At 31.9% G+C, this 16318-nt stretch overlaps 4 protein-coding genes and 1 long non-coding RNA gene across 10 annotated transcripts; 3 read left to right on the top strand and 2 right to left on the bottom strand.

The window, feature by feature from the left end:
- Positions 1-215: 215 nt before the first annotated feature.
- On the top strand, positions 216-6596 carry LOC126874497 (merlin). Of its 6 annotated transcripts, none has more exons than XR_007692825.1 (10): positions 216-525; positions 726-795; positions 879-1008; positions 1092-1297; positions 1372-1599; positions 1678-2096; positions 2626-2755; positions 2830-3165; positions 3508-3985; positions 5895-6596. XR_007692825.1 is itself a non-coding variant. In XM_050636658.1 (10 exons), exons 1-10 carry the CDS (start codon positions 494-496, stop codon positions 3883-3885), a joined length of 1827 nt encoding a protein of 608 aa, XP_050492615.1. In that variant the 5' UTR covers positions 219-493; the 3' UTR covers positions 3886-5391. The 6 variants fall into 6 exon arrangements, 4 of the variants coding, with proteins under 4 accessions (XP_050492613.1, XP_050492614.1, XP_050492615.1 ...); XR_007692824.1 differs by lacking the exon at positions 5895-6596 and adding an exon at positions 4448-5391; XM_050636658.1 differs by lacking the exon at positions 5895-6596 and having other exon boundaries at positions 219-525; positions 1678-1887; positions 1990-2096; positions 3508-5391.
- On the bottom strand, positions 6232-8518 carry LOC126874527 (peroxisome assembly protein 12). Its single transcript, XM_050636731.1, has 6 exons — positions 7838-8518; positions 7372-7480; positions 7104-7300; positions 6661-7029; positions 6478-6563; positions 6232-6407 (listed from the first exon to the last, which is right to left on the bottom strand). Exons 1-6 carry the CDS (start codon positions 7955-7957, stop codon positions 6296-6298), a joined length of 993 nt encoding a protein of 330 aa, XP_050492688.1. The 5' UTR covers positions 7958-8518; the 3' UTR covers positions 6232-6295.
- A 277-nt stretch (positions 8519-8795) lies between these two features.
- Positions 8796-10856, top strand: LOC126874510 (transcriptional adapter 3-A). Its single transcript, XM_050636696.1, has 2 exons — positions 8796-9281; positions 9365-10856. The coding sequence occupies exon 2, from the start codon at positions 9393-9395 to the stop codon at positions 10770-10772; it is 1380 nt and encodes a 459-aa protein (XP_050492653.1). The 5' UTR covers positions 8796-9281; positions 9365-9392; the 3' UTR covers positions 10773-10856.
- A 258-nt stretch (positions 10857-11114) lies between these two features.
- On the bottom strand, positions 11115-14096 carry LOC126874559 (ATP synthase lipid-binding protein, mitochondrial). Its single transcript, XM_050636796.1, has 5 exons — positions 13941-14096; positions 13397-13479; positions 13208-13309; positions 12250-12370; positions 11115-11881 (listed from the first exon to the last, which is right to left on the bottom strand). The coding sequence occupies exons 2-5, from the start codon at positions 13442-13444 to the stop codon at positions 11718-11720; spliced, it is 435 nt and encodes a 144-aa protein (XP_050492753.1). The 5' UTR covers positions 13445-13479; positions 13941-14096; the 3' UTR covers positions 11115-11717.
- Positions 14097-14278: 182 nt separating this feature from the next.
- LOC126874567 (uncharacterized) lies at positions 14279-16024 on the top strand. The gene is made up of 2 exons (XR_007692860.1): positions 14279-14461; positions 14756-16024. It is a non-coding gene; the product is annotated as an uncharacterized LOC126874567 (long non-coding RNA).
- The last annotated feature ends 294 nt before the right edge of the window (positions 16025-16318 follow it).

Here is a 16318-nt window from a genome sequence, read left to right as displayed (position 1 = left end):
TAACTTTATGGCAGTTCGACCTTAGCCACCGAAATTTCAACATTACCGATAGTGTAGATCTCTTCAAAAAGAGAAAAATTATATCAAATTTATACTATTCTATTCCCTTTTCTAACGTCGTCCTTAAAAATATTATTCCAAATAAATTACATTTATAAAGAATTAAAATGAAACCGCGATATCGATCAATTGATGTTGCAGATTTCAAACTATCGAAAAACAAAATGTTAGATTATCTAGACTGTCAGTATAGTCACTGTCTCGAGCGAAGTTACTCGAATTGGCTAAAATTGGTGGAATAAACTGTTTCAAAAGGCGGAGAGATTAGTTTATGTATCGCTATCAATTCTGCTGCTGTTTTTTTTTCTCTCCGAAAATAAAGTTTGAAAAAAAGGCCAACGGAATGTGATTTAACAAGGAAATCCACGGTTCGAGAGATCGTTACGCTGTTCCACGGGAATTCGAGTGGATCGAATCGTTATTACGTGTTTCAATGTATTTCGTCAATATGTTGCGAATGCGTAGGTAAGGTTATCTATCATTCATATTTTTTCTGGATTATTTTGAACAATATGAGAAACGGTTAAAGCCGAGCAAAGCCCCGCAGAATAATCTTAGGTGCTTTCGTTCTTTTTTTCTTCCATTTTTTTTGCGATATTGATTACCCTTCTTCTTTCGTGATGTTGAGTGAACATAATGAGGAGTAAAATGCCACCATTTCGAAGGAAAAAGTCTGGAAAATCTTTCCCCGTTAAAGTCTGTACCCTGGACGCTGAACTCGAATTCAGTTTGGAGGTTAGTTTCTACTTAAATTACTTGGTTACTTTGTTACTGTCAAATATCATGCAAACAACTACTTTAGACTATTTACATTACAGTGGAGATCAACGGGAAGAGATCTGTTCGATTTGGTCTGTCGTACAATAGGATTAAGAGAAACGTGGTATTTTGGACTCCAGTATGAAGATGCTAAAGGATTTATATCTTGGTTAAAATTGGACAAAAAAGGTGGAATACTAAATCCATTGATCATAGGCTAATTTGTTTCATAAATCATACTTTATTAATGCTTTGATAAACTTATATTTTAGTACAAGATCAGTGTATTTCTCAGCAACCTACGACACCTTTTATGTTTCTGGCAAAGTTCTATCCCGAGGATGTTGCTGAAGAATTGGTGCAAGAAGTAACACAACACTTGTTCTTTCTGCAAGTGAAACAGGCCATCCTTTCAATGGATATTTATTGTCCACCAGAGGCATCTGTTCTGTTAGCTTCTTATGCAGTTCAAGCGAAGGTGATTGTACCTCCAGTTATTTTTTTAAAATAAACACTTTTACTTGTACTAATCTGTGACCTTAAACGTTATAGTATGGAGACTATGATGAAGTATCATACCGTCCAGGAATGCTCGCTAGTGAGGATTTGTTGCCACAGAGAGTTATCGATCAGTATCAGATGACGCCTGAAATGTGGGAAGATAGAATAAAAATTTGGTATGCTGATCATCGTGGAATGTCAAGAGATGAAGCAGAAATGGAATATCTAAAAATTGCTCAAGATCTTGATATGTATGGCGTAAATTATTTCCCTATTAGTGTAAGTGCAATAACATTTTGTACATAAAATAAAATTTTTATTGTAAAAGTATTTTTATTCAGCGATATAAATTATTAGAATAAAAAAGAAACTGACCTTTGGTTGGGAGTCACGGCCTTGGGACTGAACATTTACGAGAAGGAGAACAAGCTGGCACCGAAAACAACATTCACGTGGTCGGAGATACGACACATCAGTTTTGATGACAAGAAGTTCGTAATAAAGCCGGTGGAGAAAACGTCGCCGAACTTCGTGTTCTTCTCGCAGAAAGTTCGGATGAATAAACTGGTAAAAAAACAGTCAGATGTTGGCAGCTGGGTGAAGGGTTTGATAGCTTTAGGATTCGACGAACAAAACAATGACAAAGCTGCTCACATATTATTTGTTAAGATCCTGGACCTGTGTATTGGCAACCACGATCTGTTTATGAGGAGACGCAAACCTGATTCTATGGAGGTGCAACAGATGAAAGCACAGGCCAAAGAGGAGAAGTCGAGGTACGTTTTCACACATATATATTTCGCGAAATGTTGCTTAAATTTTCATTGCTTTTTAATACAACTTTAATGCAATGTTAAATATATATGATATTCTTTCTATTATAAATTAAATTCTTACAATTTGACTGCAGCTTGTGAACTGGAATGTTTTATTAACTAAAAATGAAAAAATAAGTTTAAGATATTTTTTTGATGAATTATAAAAGATGTATCTAATAATTGTATGCATGAAAAGTTTATGTATATTTCACTATAACAGTATCCTAATTAACCTCTATTTCTCTTTTCTTTTTTGTTGTTTTATATTATTTTATAGGAACTGAGAAATAATTAAATAGATGTTTAAAAAGGTTAGTATATTTATTTAAACATTTAAAAGTGGAACATCTTCAAAGGAATCATGTAAATACTTTCTAAAGGTATTTTTTAATGGATAAGTAATTACTACTATATTATATTACTATATTAACTTATTATTTTTTAAACAATGTATAACTTTTACTCTGTAATAATATTGTTTTGTTAGGAGACAAATCGAGAGAAATAAACTGGCACGAGAAAAACAACTCAGAGAAGCAGCAGAAAGGGAAAAGGCTGCTATGGAGCAACGTCTTCTGCAGTATCAGGAAGAAATTCGTCTAGCAAACGAAGCACTTGTAAGACAACATAAGTAACTTTGTATTACTGTAATACCTAAAAATTATCTTTAAAAAATTTCGTATTATTATAGAGAAGGTCTGAAGAAACTGCAGATTTACTAGCAGAGAAAAGTCGCGTGGCTGAAGAGGAGGCCATGCTATTAAGTCAGAAGGCTTCAGAGGCAGAACAGGAGATCACACGTATACGATTGAATAATATGAAGACAGAAGAGGAAAAGGTTCACCTAGAACGAAAGACCAGAGAGGCAGAGTTGCTTACAGAAAGGCTGGTACAAGAATCAGAGCGAAGAGCAGCAGAAGCAGAAAAATTAAAAGATGAACTGCTACGTGCACGAATTGCTGAAAAGGAAGCAAAGGAAAAACTGTTGGAATTCCTCAGCAGAAACGCTTATACTGCTACTATAACTGTATGCATCCAAATCATAGGAATAATTAATAGACTATGGATCTTTATGCAAGTTTATATTTTTATGAATATAAGTTAAAAAATGAAATCTAGGTAGATAATTACTTTATTTACTAGATATTATAAGGAGTACTGTATTTTGGACATTTTTATATATTTTTATATATTATGTTCATTCTGTGCATTTTTGTACCTCTTAAATTCTTCATAAATGCATAAAAATCAGCAGTCTAATAATTAAATATAATTTATAAAGTTAGAATGAAATATATTCATTCATATAATTATTATTATTATTTCATTCATATAATTAAAATTAATATTTCTCTTAATATTTTCATAGCCTGTGCCAAATCTATTCCCATCGACACAAGTACTTCCGTCAGATTTGCAAGCGGATCTTCAGACACTGCAATTGGATACTGAACCTCTGCCAGCTGACCTAACTTCATATGATCTAATTGCCGATGGAGACGTCGATCAGCTCTCCCTGGAAATAGAGAAAGAAAGAGTCGATTACTGGGAAAAGAGCAAACACTTGCAAGAGCAACTTAGAGAATTGCGTACAGAGATAGAAGTTATGAAGGTCGGAGAGAAACAGTGCGAGTTAGATCAATTACATGAAGAACAAGTGCGACTCGGTGAGAATAAGTATAGTACGTTAAAGAAAGTGAAGTCTGGGTCCACCAAGGCCAGAGTTGCGTTCTTCGAAGAATTGTAGTTGATGTGTTCTTAAGAGATTGAAAAATTGAACGGACGCTTTATGGAGAGGAGATGAAACGAATATGCGATTGGGTATGAAATTTTTGAATCTCAGACACGTACGTATGTATACGTTCTAGAATACTGAAACGTACGCTTTCTGTTGTAGCAGTTTGATTTACCCTCTAATATTAACAATATCGATATAATTAGTAAATCATACTTAAAGCGCAGTAAAATTGTCCCTCTTGCTTGAACTTATATTTGTTTCTATCCCCTATGTATCTTTACCTATTTTGTCGTGTTAACGTACAGTTTCTAATAATTTAGTAAGTCGATTAGTAGAATTTTGCATGAAGTACATACACAAAAATCAAAATTATTAGTAGAATTACTAGATATTAATGATTGTGTAGAAATAAGCGATTTTTGAAGTCGTATATTTTTTTTAAAGCTACGATAATTTCAAAATACTGCTCCCTTTTTTAAACTTCAGCATTCAGAAAGCATGTATTTCTTAATATTTTGTTAAATTTTAATAGAATTGGAATGAATTTTAATTCAATTTTAATACATTTCAGTTATAATCTAGTATTATCATAATACATGCTTAGGTACTATTATTGTTACTATGTTAATACTCTTTAACGTGAAGTGATTGAATGTGCCTATAAGAATTTGCATCGTGCATCGCATGATTGGTAAAGGAGCTTATCGAAGACAGAGAAAACTGTATTAAAGCTGCAGTCTAGTCAAACAACTTGAGAAAGTGAACTAACTGGCGACCAGATTCTTCATTGGTAAAGGTACAAAAAGAAACAATAGAAAATCTACTTAATTCGAACATTTATAAAACGCAATTGCTGCGAACAAAAAATGTGATTCTTAATGAAATTACGAAAGTAAACGAAAAATTCCAGTGGAATATTAATCATAATTTTAAAAGTCTGATAATGATACAAAAAAAATAACATGTATACTCATACATCAGTATAAGCTTATTTTAACAAAATGGAGAGGATATTCTTTATGTAATTTTTACATAAGGAAAGTAGAAGCTTTCTATAATTGCAAATACGCGAGGAATTGTTTATATCAACATAAAATCTTTCGAGATAATAATGTATAATTAAGGTTTTAAGATTTGTATATATAAAAGAGTTAACATAAAATTTGATCAGTGTATGAGTATATATAGCGATATTCTCGTCTTTTTTTTTAGATAATCTATATGTAAGTGCAAATCATTGTTATTAATTTTTATGCCATGAAACGTAACTAACATAATTGATATACGGTTAGTTTGATTAGACTAGAGCGTTAGAACTTCTATGCATTATTAATCGTGGCCTTCGAAAAAAAAATGTTCCTATCAATGTAGTAAGAAAGTCAGTGTTCAAGTATTCTACTTAATTAAGTAGGGCTTTCCAAGCATTCTAAAATGTAACATATCCATCGATTATAATATAGAGACAAATGTATATAATACTTTCTGAACGAGAAAAGATTTTAATTTTTATATGAAGTAACGTATATATTGCATAATCCTATTTCCTCAACTCAAAACTTCCTTTATTATTCCTTGTTATAAAGTATACATAGATTAAATTTTTATAAGCAGATATATAGAATTACAAAAATGGAAAATTTTTTAATGTTTTGTGTATATATATACTTGAAATTAATATTTCATCACTTTCATAAATTTCTCTACGAAGTGTGTGCCATAATTTTTCATAATTACTTCAAATTGTAAGTTGGTAATATTCAATAAGATAAAGTAAGAAAAATTTTTTGGATTAGAAAACTTTTAAATTGATATCTACAATCGTAGGGGTGCCTTATACATTATTAATAAGTGAACAATACTCGAACACTGATTACTTGGTAATATGGAAGTACAGGAAAGGTAAATACTTATTATATTACCTCTTAGATAATGTTCTTATATTTTGCGAATCATTTTTATTCTTAGATTCTATATAGAGTGTCGAATATTCAGTATTGAAATATATTACATTCTTTAAGATGTTTTACCAAAAGTCTGGTGCGAGTGTTCAATCGAAACCGATGACTGGAACTTCCGGCGCCGTTGTCTGTGATTCAAGTACGCGAGTGTATTGGATGCTAATTAAAACCTTCAGCTGAAATCAGTATTTTTTCTACAATATAGAGGAATGTACCTGTAAATGTTATTCACAATTGCAATTATTCAATTAGTTTATTCCACGCCAGGGAACTTTTATTTTCATGAAACTCTCGTTGACATTGAAAGTTATGTTACAATACAATGAATGCATAAATATTTTCATTACGTTCGTATTGAAGGTGATTTTGTCCTATATAACAATGATAGTGAAAGCAATTTGAGAAATAACAATCTTTTATTTACATATACAATTTTTCTGATAAAATATGCACATTATTACTTAGCCTAAATACAAACGTATTAAGTCATCTTCTTTGGCAGGATAGTTTGTCACTGGACACTTTCTGTCTGTGCGTATCACAGGAAGAATGCATTGATAGCAGAATGCGTAACTGTGAAATGAAATATTTATGAATTACAATCTAAATTGGAACTTCTTACTTTTATAATGTTTACACATACCCAGATACTGAAAGTACTGTATGTATTCTGAGTGCTTTACGACAGATTGGACATATGCCTTTGTACTGCTTTGCTATTTCTGGAATCTGAAATAAATAAAAAAAATATTTTACATATAATTGCAGATTACACAGAGAAAAAACTTTAGTACATAGTTACAACTATTAATTATTATATTCTTGCCTTAGGAGGTGGTGGAATGGGTAATGACAGTAAGTTAGTTGAATAATGTTCTTGAGTCCACCATGATACAAACTGAAGGAAAAATGCTCCAAATTCAAAAGATGTAGTCACCATTCTTTGAAATATATCTACCCCATCACTAAGGCCAAAGGAATTGTTTCTAATCTTTCTTAATAGATCAGAAATACTAATTATTGGTTCTGGTTCTGCATATGTTAAAGTAATAGATAACAGCTTCAAAAGCGGGGAAGTATATGCAGATTTTCCAGAAATATAAACTATATAATTATACAGTACCATAAATTCATATATCATAAAAATTATCGCGTTTCCTTTGATAATGCAATTACAATACAATTTTTTCCATTTCTGCAATGAAAAGTAAGTTTAAGAATTATTTGAAAAAATAAATATAAATCAAAATTAAATGTGTTAATAAATACCGATTTTGGAGCACATCCATCTAATTCTTCGAGTTTATATCTTTGACTTAACTGAGATAGTTTATTTTTTATATAAGGGAATACAACTGTTAATATCAAAGAAAGATGTTTTTGCTTGTTTGATAACTTGCTTTTAATTTTCGAATCTACTACAGTTATGCGTTTTAAACCATAAAATGTTTCAGAAAATGAAGCAGCTGGAATATATAGATCTTTTACAAATGAAAACTTCAACTTGTATAGATATTAATAAAAATGAGTCACTTACAATATTTATTCAAGTAATACCATTGAAGAATTGTATTGAAAATTAAATAGCCTTCATCTGTCCATCTAAGAAGATGACTGTATCTTTCAATATTGAATGATATGAGAAACTAAAATTTTATAAAAGCATTTAAAAAATTAATCTTTTATTGCGAGGAAGTAGATTATTATATATTAAATAACAATATATTATTCAATAAATTATTAAATAATTATACAATTATTAAATAATTATATTTAATGAAATTAATTTTATTTTCAAATTTAAATTTCAGACTTCCGGTTTGTTAATTTAAAAAAACGTAAGAATGTTAACTATTAATGCAATCAGAACATGATAGTTTATTATCGATTTTAATTTCACAAAAATGTAGAGTACTTTTTATTAATAATATAAAAATGAAACACTTAATTGTAATTGAAATTATATTAAATTCTATTTTTGAAGATCAGTTAACCTAACCTACCGATAGAAATTTTTTAAAAGAAGGTTCGACAATGGACGATAATGATTCCTGTGCTATAATTTCAAAAATAGAAGGTTTTATAAATGCTGTTCCAGTTAAATGAGCTCCTTTTTCAGCCATTTTTGATTTTCCTTATTACACACTACTCTCTACTTTTTTCATTATTTATATAACGACCTATTACCCATGATGAGTAATTCTTAAAAACATGGATAATAAATTTATTGCAGATTAAAGCGAATATATTATCATGTTAATTGACAATTATCATACAAATAATTTCGTAACATCATCAAGATTTAGCAATTTATATGTTGTTGTATTGATTATAATCTATTTGATTATAAGTTAAAATTTATTTTGGAAATATAAAAAATACGTTGTAGGTGTATAATATGATTTATGAAAATGTTGTAAATAGATATACGACATGTTCAATGAGTCAAGTCAAGAAATGTAAATAAAACCACGTGATTACAATCTAGAGGAAACTACAAATTAGAGAAAGCATTAACCTCCTAAATGAAAAGATCTGATATATATTTATATTTTCATTTCTTTTTTTTGGTTAGATTAAACAAATATATCAGATTTAGCAGTTCAGTTTAAACATTTTTTACATTAATATCAAATTATCCTCGTAATTATACTACACCAGCGACTAGCCAATAACTGAAAGTGTTGCATATACTATTGATCAATTATACATATATTTCTCTCTGTTTGACTCTATCGACTTGACTCATTGAACAAACTATACTTGCTATAAATTTTAAATAAATCTATTTATGTTGAAAATAGTATTGGAAAAATTGTATTAAAAACATGTTACACAACAGTTTAATCAATTTATTTAAATTCTATTAAATTCAAGATTAAGTAATTGATCATTAAATCAAATTAATGTCAACCAATCAAAATGAATTGACACTACTAAAGTACCATTAAAGTGGTGGGGATAACAATGGTCAGTTATCAAGGGAAATTTTCGGTCAGTTGATGCTGTACAAAAACACGCTTTAGGTACATGTAAATAGAACAGTTGAGATAGTGCTGCTGTTTAATAGGAAAGGATCGTTTAGCGATTCGACTAACTATTCTCGTATCAGTTTCTTGAACATAAAGCAAAAAATAAAAATATTTTCTTTAATAAATTCTTGAGGGTAAGATCACTAACATCTTATGAGTTACAATTAGGTGACGTTGACTGCATATTTCATGCATTAGCCTACCAGCTGATCGGAGCGTTCATTGCGCGTACAACTTGTGGATGTTAACATAACCTAATAGCTTATGACACTTCAGAATTGTATATGTATAACGATTGAAAATTGGAAAGTTTAAACTGAAAGAAGATAAAATCTTTTATGCAAAGTACAAAAACGTCTACTATGTGTTGAACTGAAAATGCATTTGAATGAAGAAGTTTATGCTTACAAGAAAGGTAGATAGAATTAGTCAACACAACAACCAATCCTTACAAAGATGAGTATCTCCTAGTGAAATAATAGACGGAATCTTTTGAAGGCACTTGTGCAAAATTAAAATTGTAACCATGTCTGGAAAAGGAAAACAAAGTTCCAAAAAGGCGGTTGTCAAAGTGCGAGAAAGTGGGAAAACTGTACAGTCTTCTGCCCTTAACTCAGATACGACTTTGGAGAATACAGAGGCCACAAAGCCTTTATCTATTTTAAAAATTGCTGACAATAGCCGCCTTCTTCCAAGGTATAGTAGTATCCTGCAACGCAGTGTGGAAGAAGGTGTAGGAATGGAGGATCTTGATACGCTGCAGTTAGAACTAGAAATGCTTCTCTCCTCTGTAGTGGTGCGACACCGCATGCTTCAAGAAGAGATAGCCAATTTGTCTTCAGTAGAGGAACGCAGAGACAAAAGGTCCAAAAGTGGGAAAGGCCTTTCTCTTCTGGATAAAAAGGTCAGAGAAGAAAAGTTCAAACCTAAAGAACTTAATGTTAAAACACAGTCTCCTCTACCTGCAAAACTGTTCAAGCAAAAAGCTGTTACCAGCTCAAACTCTCAAGTCATTCCAAATGTTCATGAAATTTCAAGAATTGAAGGTTCCAAATCTGAATCACCAAAGTTGCTCTTACCAAAAAATGATACTCCTAATAAATTCTGGGCATCCGTCGATCCATATTGCACAGACATTATGTCTGATGATATTAAATTACTAGAAGAATTAATTTGCACGCACAGTGACATTAGTGACTTTAAAAAAGTCCCCCCATTAGGTCGTCATTACAGTTTAATGTGGGCACATAATGATTTGTTGCAAGAAGAAGATGCAGGTAATCCAACTAGAGATAAAAAAAAAAATCGTTCTGACGTGTCTCTGTTAGTTGGAAAAAATGACAAAAAGGCACACAGTATAGCAGGACCTTTAACTCAGAGATTAGTCTCTGCCTTGCTTGAAGAAAATGTATATGTTGCAAATAATAACACAGATAACAAACTCTTTAGGGACAGTGATCCTCCAGTTTTAAGAGATCTTACTATTCAGAACTCTATCAATTTAGAATTAAGGATGCACAAAGAACTTGTAGAGCAAGGAATTTTAGAACCAGATGCACAAAAGAAGAATCAAGAGGACGACGAAATTTTGACTGAGATAAAACGGTGTCAACAGGAGCTTACTGCTCTTTCCAATCATAATGTAACACAGTTAAAAAGACTGTTGAGTTTAGCTCAGGAGGAAAGCAAACGGCAAGCATTGAAGAGGAAAATTAGTACAGCGGATAACGAAGTGATAGAACACTACAAGAAACTTATACTAGCGAAACAAAGAAAAGTACCCTTAACAAAAAAAGAACAGGAGAAAGCGTGGTCGTGTCTTCGAGAGAGGGAAAACCTTTTGGACCAGTTGAATATGTTACCACACAACAACGTAGAACCTATAGGTTTCGGCACTACCAACTAAATGCAATTTTTTACTGTATTGTACAATATCGTGATAAAACTATGTATAAAAATTGAATAATATCAGTCTAATTTTTAAATCGAACGGTGTAACATTTATTTTAAAATATTTTCTTTGAATTATTTATTTTCTATTTCTAGAATAGATTTGATTACTTAATTCTGCCAATATTAATCATTTTTATAGAATTAATCTAGAGTAATATTCATACTGCCAGCCATTGCATAATTTAATAAAACTCTGATCTTCAGAATGAATTTCTACCAAAGAGAGAGTAATTATCTCTTTACTCTAATTATAATTAGAATCTAAGGATGAGGTTTAAACAGAATCGTTCATAGGTTCAATAATAATGTCACGACAAGTGTTTATTCAATATCACTGTACAGTTTTCTTCGTCCAGTTACCTTCAATAACGTGCGCACGCGATGGCACAACAATGATGAACAATTTTCGGGGTAACAAAAATGTACTATGCTTAATATTTGATAACATTAAAAGTGATGGATATATGCGTATTATAATCTTGCAGGCAGGGCTGTCGTATTTTTTCTGTTTTCCATTCTTTAATAAACTTTTATGTAACGTTCTTAGTCGTTTCTCATTACACTGAAATATGTTATTGTAGTAATGAAGTTTTTACGCTACAATGATATTACAGTAAACCATGAAATGATTACAAATCAGTTCGAAAGGCCCTGAAGGGGTGGAGGACGGTCCGATCGATGATCCAAATATACGTATACAGCCGCCATTTTTTTTCAGTTCATTGTCGTACCGTCGCATACCCCGTCGAACCGGATAATCGAGCATCTCTAATGATTTCATGGCATCCCGTACACCAAATGCAACTACCGCTGCTTCCCTTGCAGGAATCAAAGGATGCTGCTTTGGCAGTGACGCACTAAAACTAGTAGTATTGTGTTTTTATGCGATTTTGGTGACTTAGAACGCGAATAAGAGCAAGAAAGCCATCATAAGACAGAAGAGACCCATGGCCTCGGACAAGGCAAAGCCCAGGATGGCGTATGAGAACAACTGCTGTTTGAGAGAGGGATTCCTGGCATAACCAACGATCAAAGAACCAAACACTGAACCAATTCCTGCACCTGAAATCAATAACAGTACATTTAAGTCTTTGTTTTATGATTAGTCAAAGGAATGAAACTTGTAATATAACTTTACTACTGCGTGGAGGAATTGGGATCAAAAGGCAAATAATATAAGGAATGCTATCATCAAGCAAAAGAGGCCCATTGCTTCAGATAGAGCAAAGCCAAGGATAGCATAATTGAAAACTTGCTGCTTTAAGGATGGATTTCGGGCATAACCGATTATGAGGGATCCAAAAATCAAACCAACACCAATTCCTGGAATAGAAATTTGGGACTTTTTCTAATGAGAAATGTGAATATTAAATAAGGAATCATAATGGATTAGAATTTTTGTAATTGACAAAGATAAAGGATATACGCACCTGATCCAGCGACTCCCACGGTGGCGGCACCAGCACCAATGAATTTCGCAGCAGAATCGATATCACGGCTGATTGCGGAAGTCTGGAAACTACGCACAATCGAGGACTGCACCAGTGGAGACTACAAAATAATCATTCAAGTAATTAAAGAAAAAATTCTGTAAAATTAAAAAGAGAACAACATTTTAAGTATTTGAAAGTATTACAAGGTCAAGAAAGCTTAAATTTAATCTAAAGAATGTCATGTCCAGCAATAATTTCTACTATAGTGCTACATATATTACATAAAGTTGATCTACTTTTACCTCTAAAATAACATGCCTTACATAACCTTTATGTTCATTGATTTTGCATGTATAATCAATATTTTGATGCAATAAAGTAAATTTGGTTTATCATTTAGAATTAAAAAACACGTTTTGTTTTTTTAATACACAACACTCAATTTTGTTTTCAAGAAAACAATGAAAATATTAGTATCTTATTCGCAATTCCAGGTTATCAAATTTAATTCTATTGACAAAGAATATACCATTAAAATCATTTATTGCTTCAAGTCTTTTCATGATATCAATTGAAACTAAAAAAAATTACTGAACTAATCCATAACTGAAAAGATTCATATGCTAAAAGATAATTATTTCTAGTTATATCTTACATCCCTTAAATTCCTTATTTCAATCAATTAAATAATTCTATTCATAATAAATCCCAATTTAATACAACTTTATATTTTCCATGACATAACTTTAAATTGCAACAGTACAGTTGAATAATTCAACACAGCTCAATGCCCCAGATGATATATGTCAATGAATTACCAAAAATGAACAAATTTATTTCACAAATCTTTTGTTTCTCTCTAAAAAGCAAAAAAGCTTGGACTTATGAAAATATAGCGGCTTATATAACCCGGTAACGGGAATAGGTTATGCAATGCTCAACGAAAAATATTTACAGCACTGATTGGAGTCTGGATCTGATTCTGTTGTATAGACTGGCTGTGATTCACTACGGCGCTGCTCAGCGGCCGAATGTAGTTCTTACTTCCAGCGAACAACTGAAAATCCGGTGTAAATTCTAAGATTGAAGATTATATAATAACGTGTAATATGAAATCAAACTGAGGATAACAAAATATACTCACGGCCGACCTGGTGACGATGGGTGCGATGAATTTAGTGCAAGCGTACATGATGACGTTTGAAGTGTGGCTGCTTTAAAGAGTATCTGAAACAAGGAACGTTTCGAAAAATCGAAGACCACGAGTTGCCACCAAGGTGTGCTGTAATGTAACCCGGTGGACACCAGCGAATGACTGGCCATGAGATAGGACGTACGTAGCTTAGTATTACGTAACATTCCTGATGGGGTCGTTATGTGAGATTCAGGAGTCAAAATTAACTCTAGTATCACAACTCGAGTATCGCCTAATTTCTGTTATTAGGAATAAAAGTAAAAACCACGAAGCAATGAATGGCCGACGAAAGAATACAAAATGGCCACTTCTCGTACTTTGCCTTCCGCTCGCTTAATTAATTTCTTCTTTGCGATTATCTAAGAACTTATAAATTATGATTCTTAATGATATTTTAGATTAAAATATGATATTGAAAAAATGATTAATGAGAAATTTTGAGAGTTTTTATTTTATTTTAAGCAATTTTGAGTTAACAGGAGGTCAGACTTACCAGAGTATAGTAAGAAGAGGCGGTAAGAAGACCCGGCCTTGGAATGTTCAGTTGATGAGAGACTAGTGAACGAATCGCTCGTCGAACGAACAATCTCCACTGAACGAACCGAACCGACTTTCGTGCAGTGACCTATTCACTACTTGCAACGCCTCGACTCTCGCCGAACACGATTATCGACCAACCGAATTTAGCCGAACGCTTCTGCGTCTGCAGTAACTAATAAATACATTTGCTATTATGTATTTCCAGAAATTTTCCAACTCCCAAACCTTTAAATGTTTTATATTAAAATTCGTATTATCTTTTATCGTTACTCTTTCTGATAAAATTTTCTAAACGTTGTATTGAAACAAAAAGATGGATGATTTAAACATTTTTAAATATCGACTAGTGTAAACACTCGTTTGATTCATATTTATGCTAGGGATTTTTTAGAATATGTCCATGGTGAAGATGTGATTGGTTACTATGAAATTGGACTAGAGGTTAAGATTATAAAGGTTATCTTTGTATAATATGTAAGTATGCATTTTAGTGATTTAATCAAATTTTAACTATTTAATTTTCTGTCCCTTTTTATGAAATAGTGGAAAGTTTTAGAGATTTAATATTCTTTTACATTAATGCATTTAGTGTTCAAAATTTACCATAAAGGTTAGATTAGGTTTTGAATCTTTACAATTCCAATAATTTTTTAAATGGTAGAAATTTTTCCATCTACTCAAACATGTTTAAGTAAATTTGTTAAAACATAATCTAATCTTTTTGAACATTGAAGTAATTAATCCTTTCGCTTCGGGTGCCGCTAATAGGCGGCGCCGACTAGATGACCTGTAGGTACGAATGCCGCTTATAGATGGCGACCACATGACGATCGGCACCCCATATATCAGGCTGTAGTCAATAATATATTTTTTCTTTACCGGCAGAAATTTTCTGTTGCTTTTATTGATATATTGGATTAATCGACGAAAGCTTGATGTTGTACAAAGACCGCTAATCTTACATTCCATCGAAGAGAAGTCGGTTTGGTATAAAATCATATGTGCTCTGTAATTGTAAAACAAGCTACGTGCAAGACCTTATAATTTATAGCGGAAGCTCAACAATTTTAGAAAGTGCAATCACGGGGATTGGAAAATCGGGAGCAATAGTCTTGTCCCTTTTGAAACCATACTTAGGAAAAGGTCACACAGTTTATCTAGATAACTTTTATTCGAGTCCAGCATTATTTAACTTTTTACATAATAATTATACCAATGTATGCGGGACCGTGAATAAAAGACGGCAAGGAATGCCGAAGTTTGAAGAGCATTTGAAAAAAGGAGAGGCATGTTTTCGTACATCAAATACTTTGTTAGCGATGAAATGGATAGACAAAAAAGAAGTTTATATGATTGCGAGTATGCATACTGCAGATTTTGCAGCGGTATCTAGGTATGGAGAACAACAGAGTGTGCAGAAACCTGTGTGTGTTATAAGTTATAATAAGTCAATGGGCATAATAGACAAAGTTGATATGGTTCTAAGCACTGTTAATTCAACGCATAAATTGTTGAAGTAGTACCGTAAATTTTTCTTCCACGTCATAGACATTTGTGTGTGGAATGCATATTATGTTTGTAAGTACAATTGACGAGAAACCATTTCCATGGCAAAATTTCAGTTAGGATTAATAAAACAAATAATTGCAAAGTATCTGCACAATGTAGTTCAGCGTCAAAGCAGACTCATTGACAATCCAAAGAGGTTAACAGAGAGACATTTTCCCTTATTCTATGAGCCAAAAAATAAAAACCGAAAACGAAGATGTGTCATTTATAGAAAAAATGATAAAAGATCCGAATCACAATATGAGTGTAAAGATTGCAATGTTGGCTTATGTATAGACCCTTGTTTCAAAATATATCATTCAGAATTATGTTACTAATCTTTACATATTAATATATTAACTAATTTACTTTTCATAATTAATTATATTAAACATTTTATCATAAAGTCTTGTAAATATGTAAATATGCAATATATTACCTGTAATTTTGTAAGCCTTTTCATATTAAAGATGTAAATTATACTTATCATATTGGAGCAAAGATTGTTTTATTGTTTTATTCAGCAGAGTTGTTATTTAAGACTTAGGAAAACATTTATACAGCAATCATGCCACTGTGCGCATTTGTGGCGCGCGCCTCCGTACAGGGAGAGCACTTAGGCGGACTGGACTGCCGAAGCGAAAGGGTTAAACTAAAGAAATATATTTTTATGAAATGAGAACATTCTTTAATTTGGTGCTTTCTTAATAAAATGATAAGTATATTAATTTCTCAAGCTCTCATAATTGATTTCTTGTTTTTATGATAAAGTGAAACTTGAAA

Source organism: Bombus huntii, chromosome 16 (assembly GCF_024542735.1).
Source record: "Bombus huntii isolate Logan2020A chromosome 16, iyBomHunt1.1, whole genome shotgun sequence".
NCBI lineage: Eukaryota > Metazoa > Arthropoda > Insecta > Hymenoptera > Apidae > Bombus > Bombus huntii.
This window is presented reverse-complemented; position numbering and strand designations above follow the sequence as displayed.

Bases quoted from the DNA above. Each gene is read 5' to 3' on its own strand.
- LOC126874559 (XM_050636796.1), bottom strand. From the start codon at position 13,444: ATGTACGCTTGCACTAAATTCATCGCACCCATCGTCACCAGGTCGGCC. The intron at 13,310-13,396 runs GTGAGTATATTT...CCGGATTTTCAG, and splicing joins CCATCGTCACCAGGTCGGCC to TTGTTCGCTGGAAGTAAGAA. The intron at 12,371-13,207 runs GTAAATATTTTT...ATTATTTTGTAG, and splicing joins TCCAGACTCCAATCAGTGCT to TCTCCACTGGTGCAGTCCTC.
- LOC126874527 (XM_050636731.1), bottom strand. From the start codon at position 7,957: ATGGCTGAAAAAGGAGCTCATTTAACTGGAACAGCATTTATAAAACCT. The intron at 7,481-7,837 runs GTAGGTTAGGTT...ATAAAATTTTAG, and splicing joins CTTTTAAAAAATTTCTATCG to TTTCTCATATCATTCAATAT. The intron at 6,564-6,660 runs GCAAGAATATAA...TATTTATTTCAG, and splicing joins CCATTCCACCACCTCCTAAG to ATTCCAGAAATAGCAAAGCA.
- LOC126874510 (XM_050636696.1), top strand. From the start codon at position 9,393: ATGTCTGGAAAAGGAAAACAAAGTTCCAAAAAGGCGGTTGTCAAAGTG.
- LOC126874497 (XM_050636656.1), top strand. From the start codon at position 494: ATGTATTTCGTCAATATGTTGCGAATGCGTAG. The intron at 796-878 runs GTTAGTTTCTAC...TTTACATTACAG, and splicing joins AACTCGAATTCAGTTTGGAG to TGGAGATCAACGGGAAGAGA. The intron at 1,009-1,091 runs GTGGAATACTAA...CTTATATTTTAG, and splicing joins GTTAAAATTGGACAAAAAAG to TACAAGATCAGTGTATTTCT.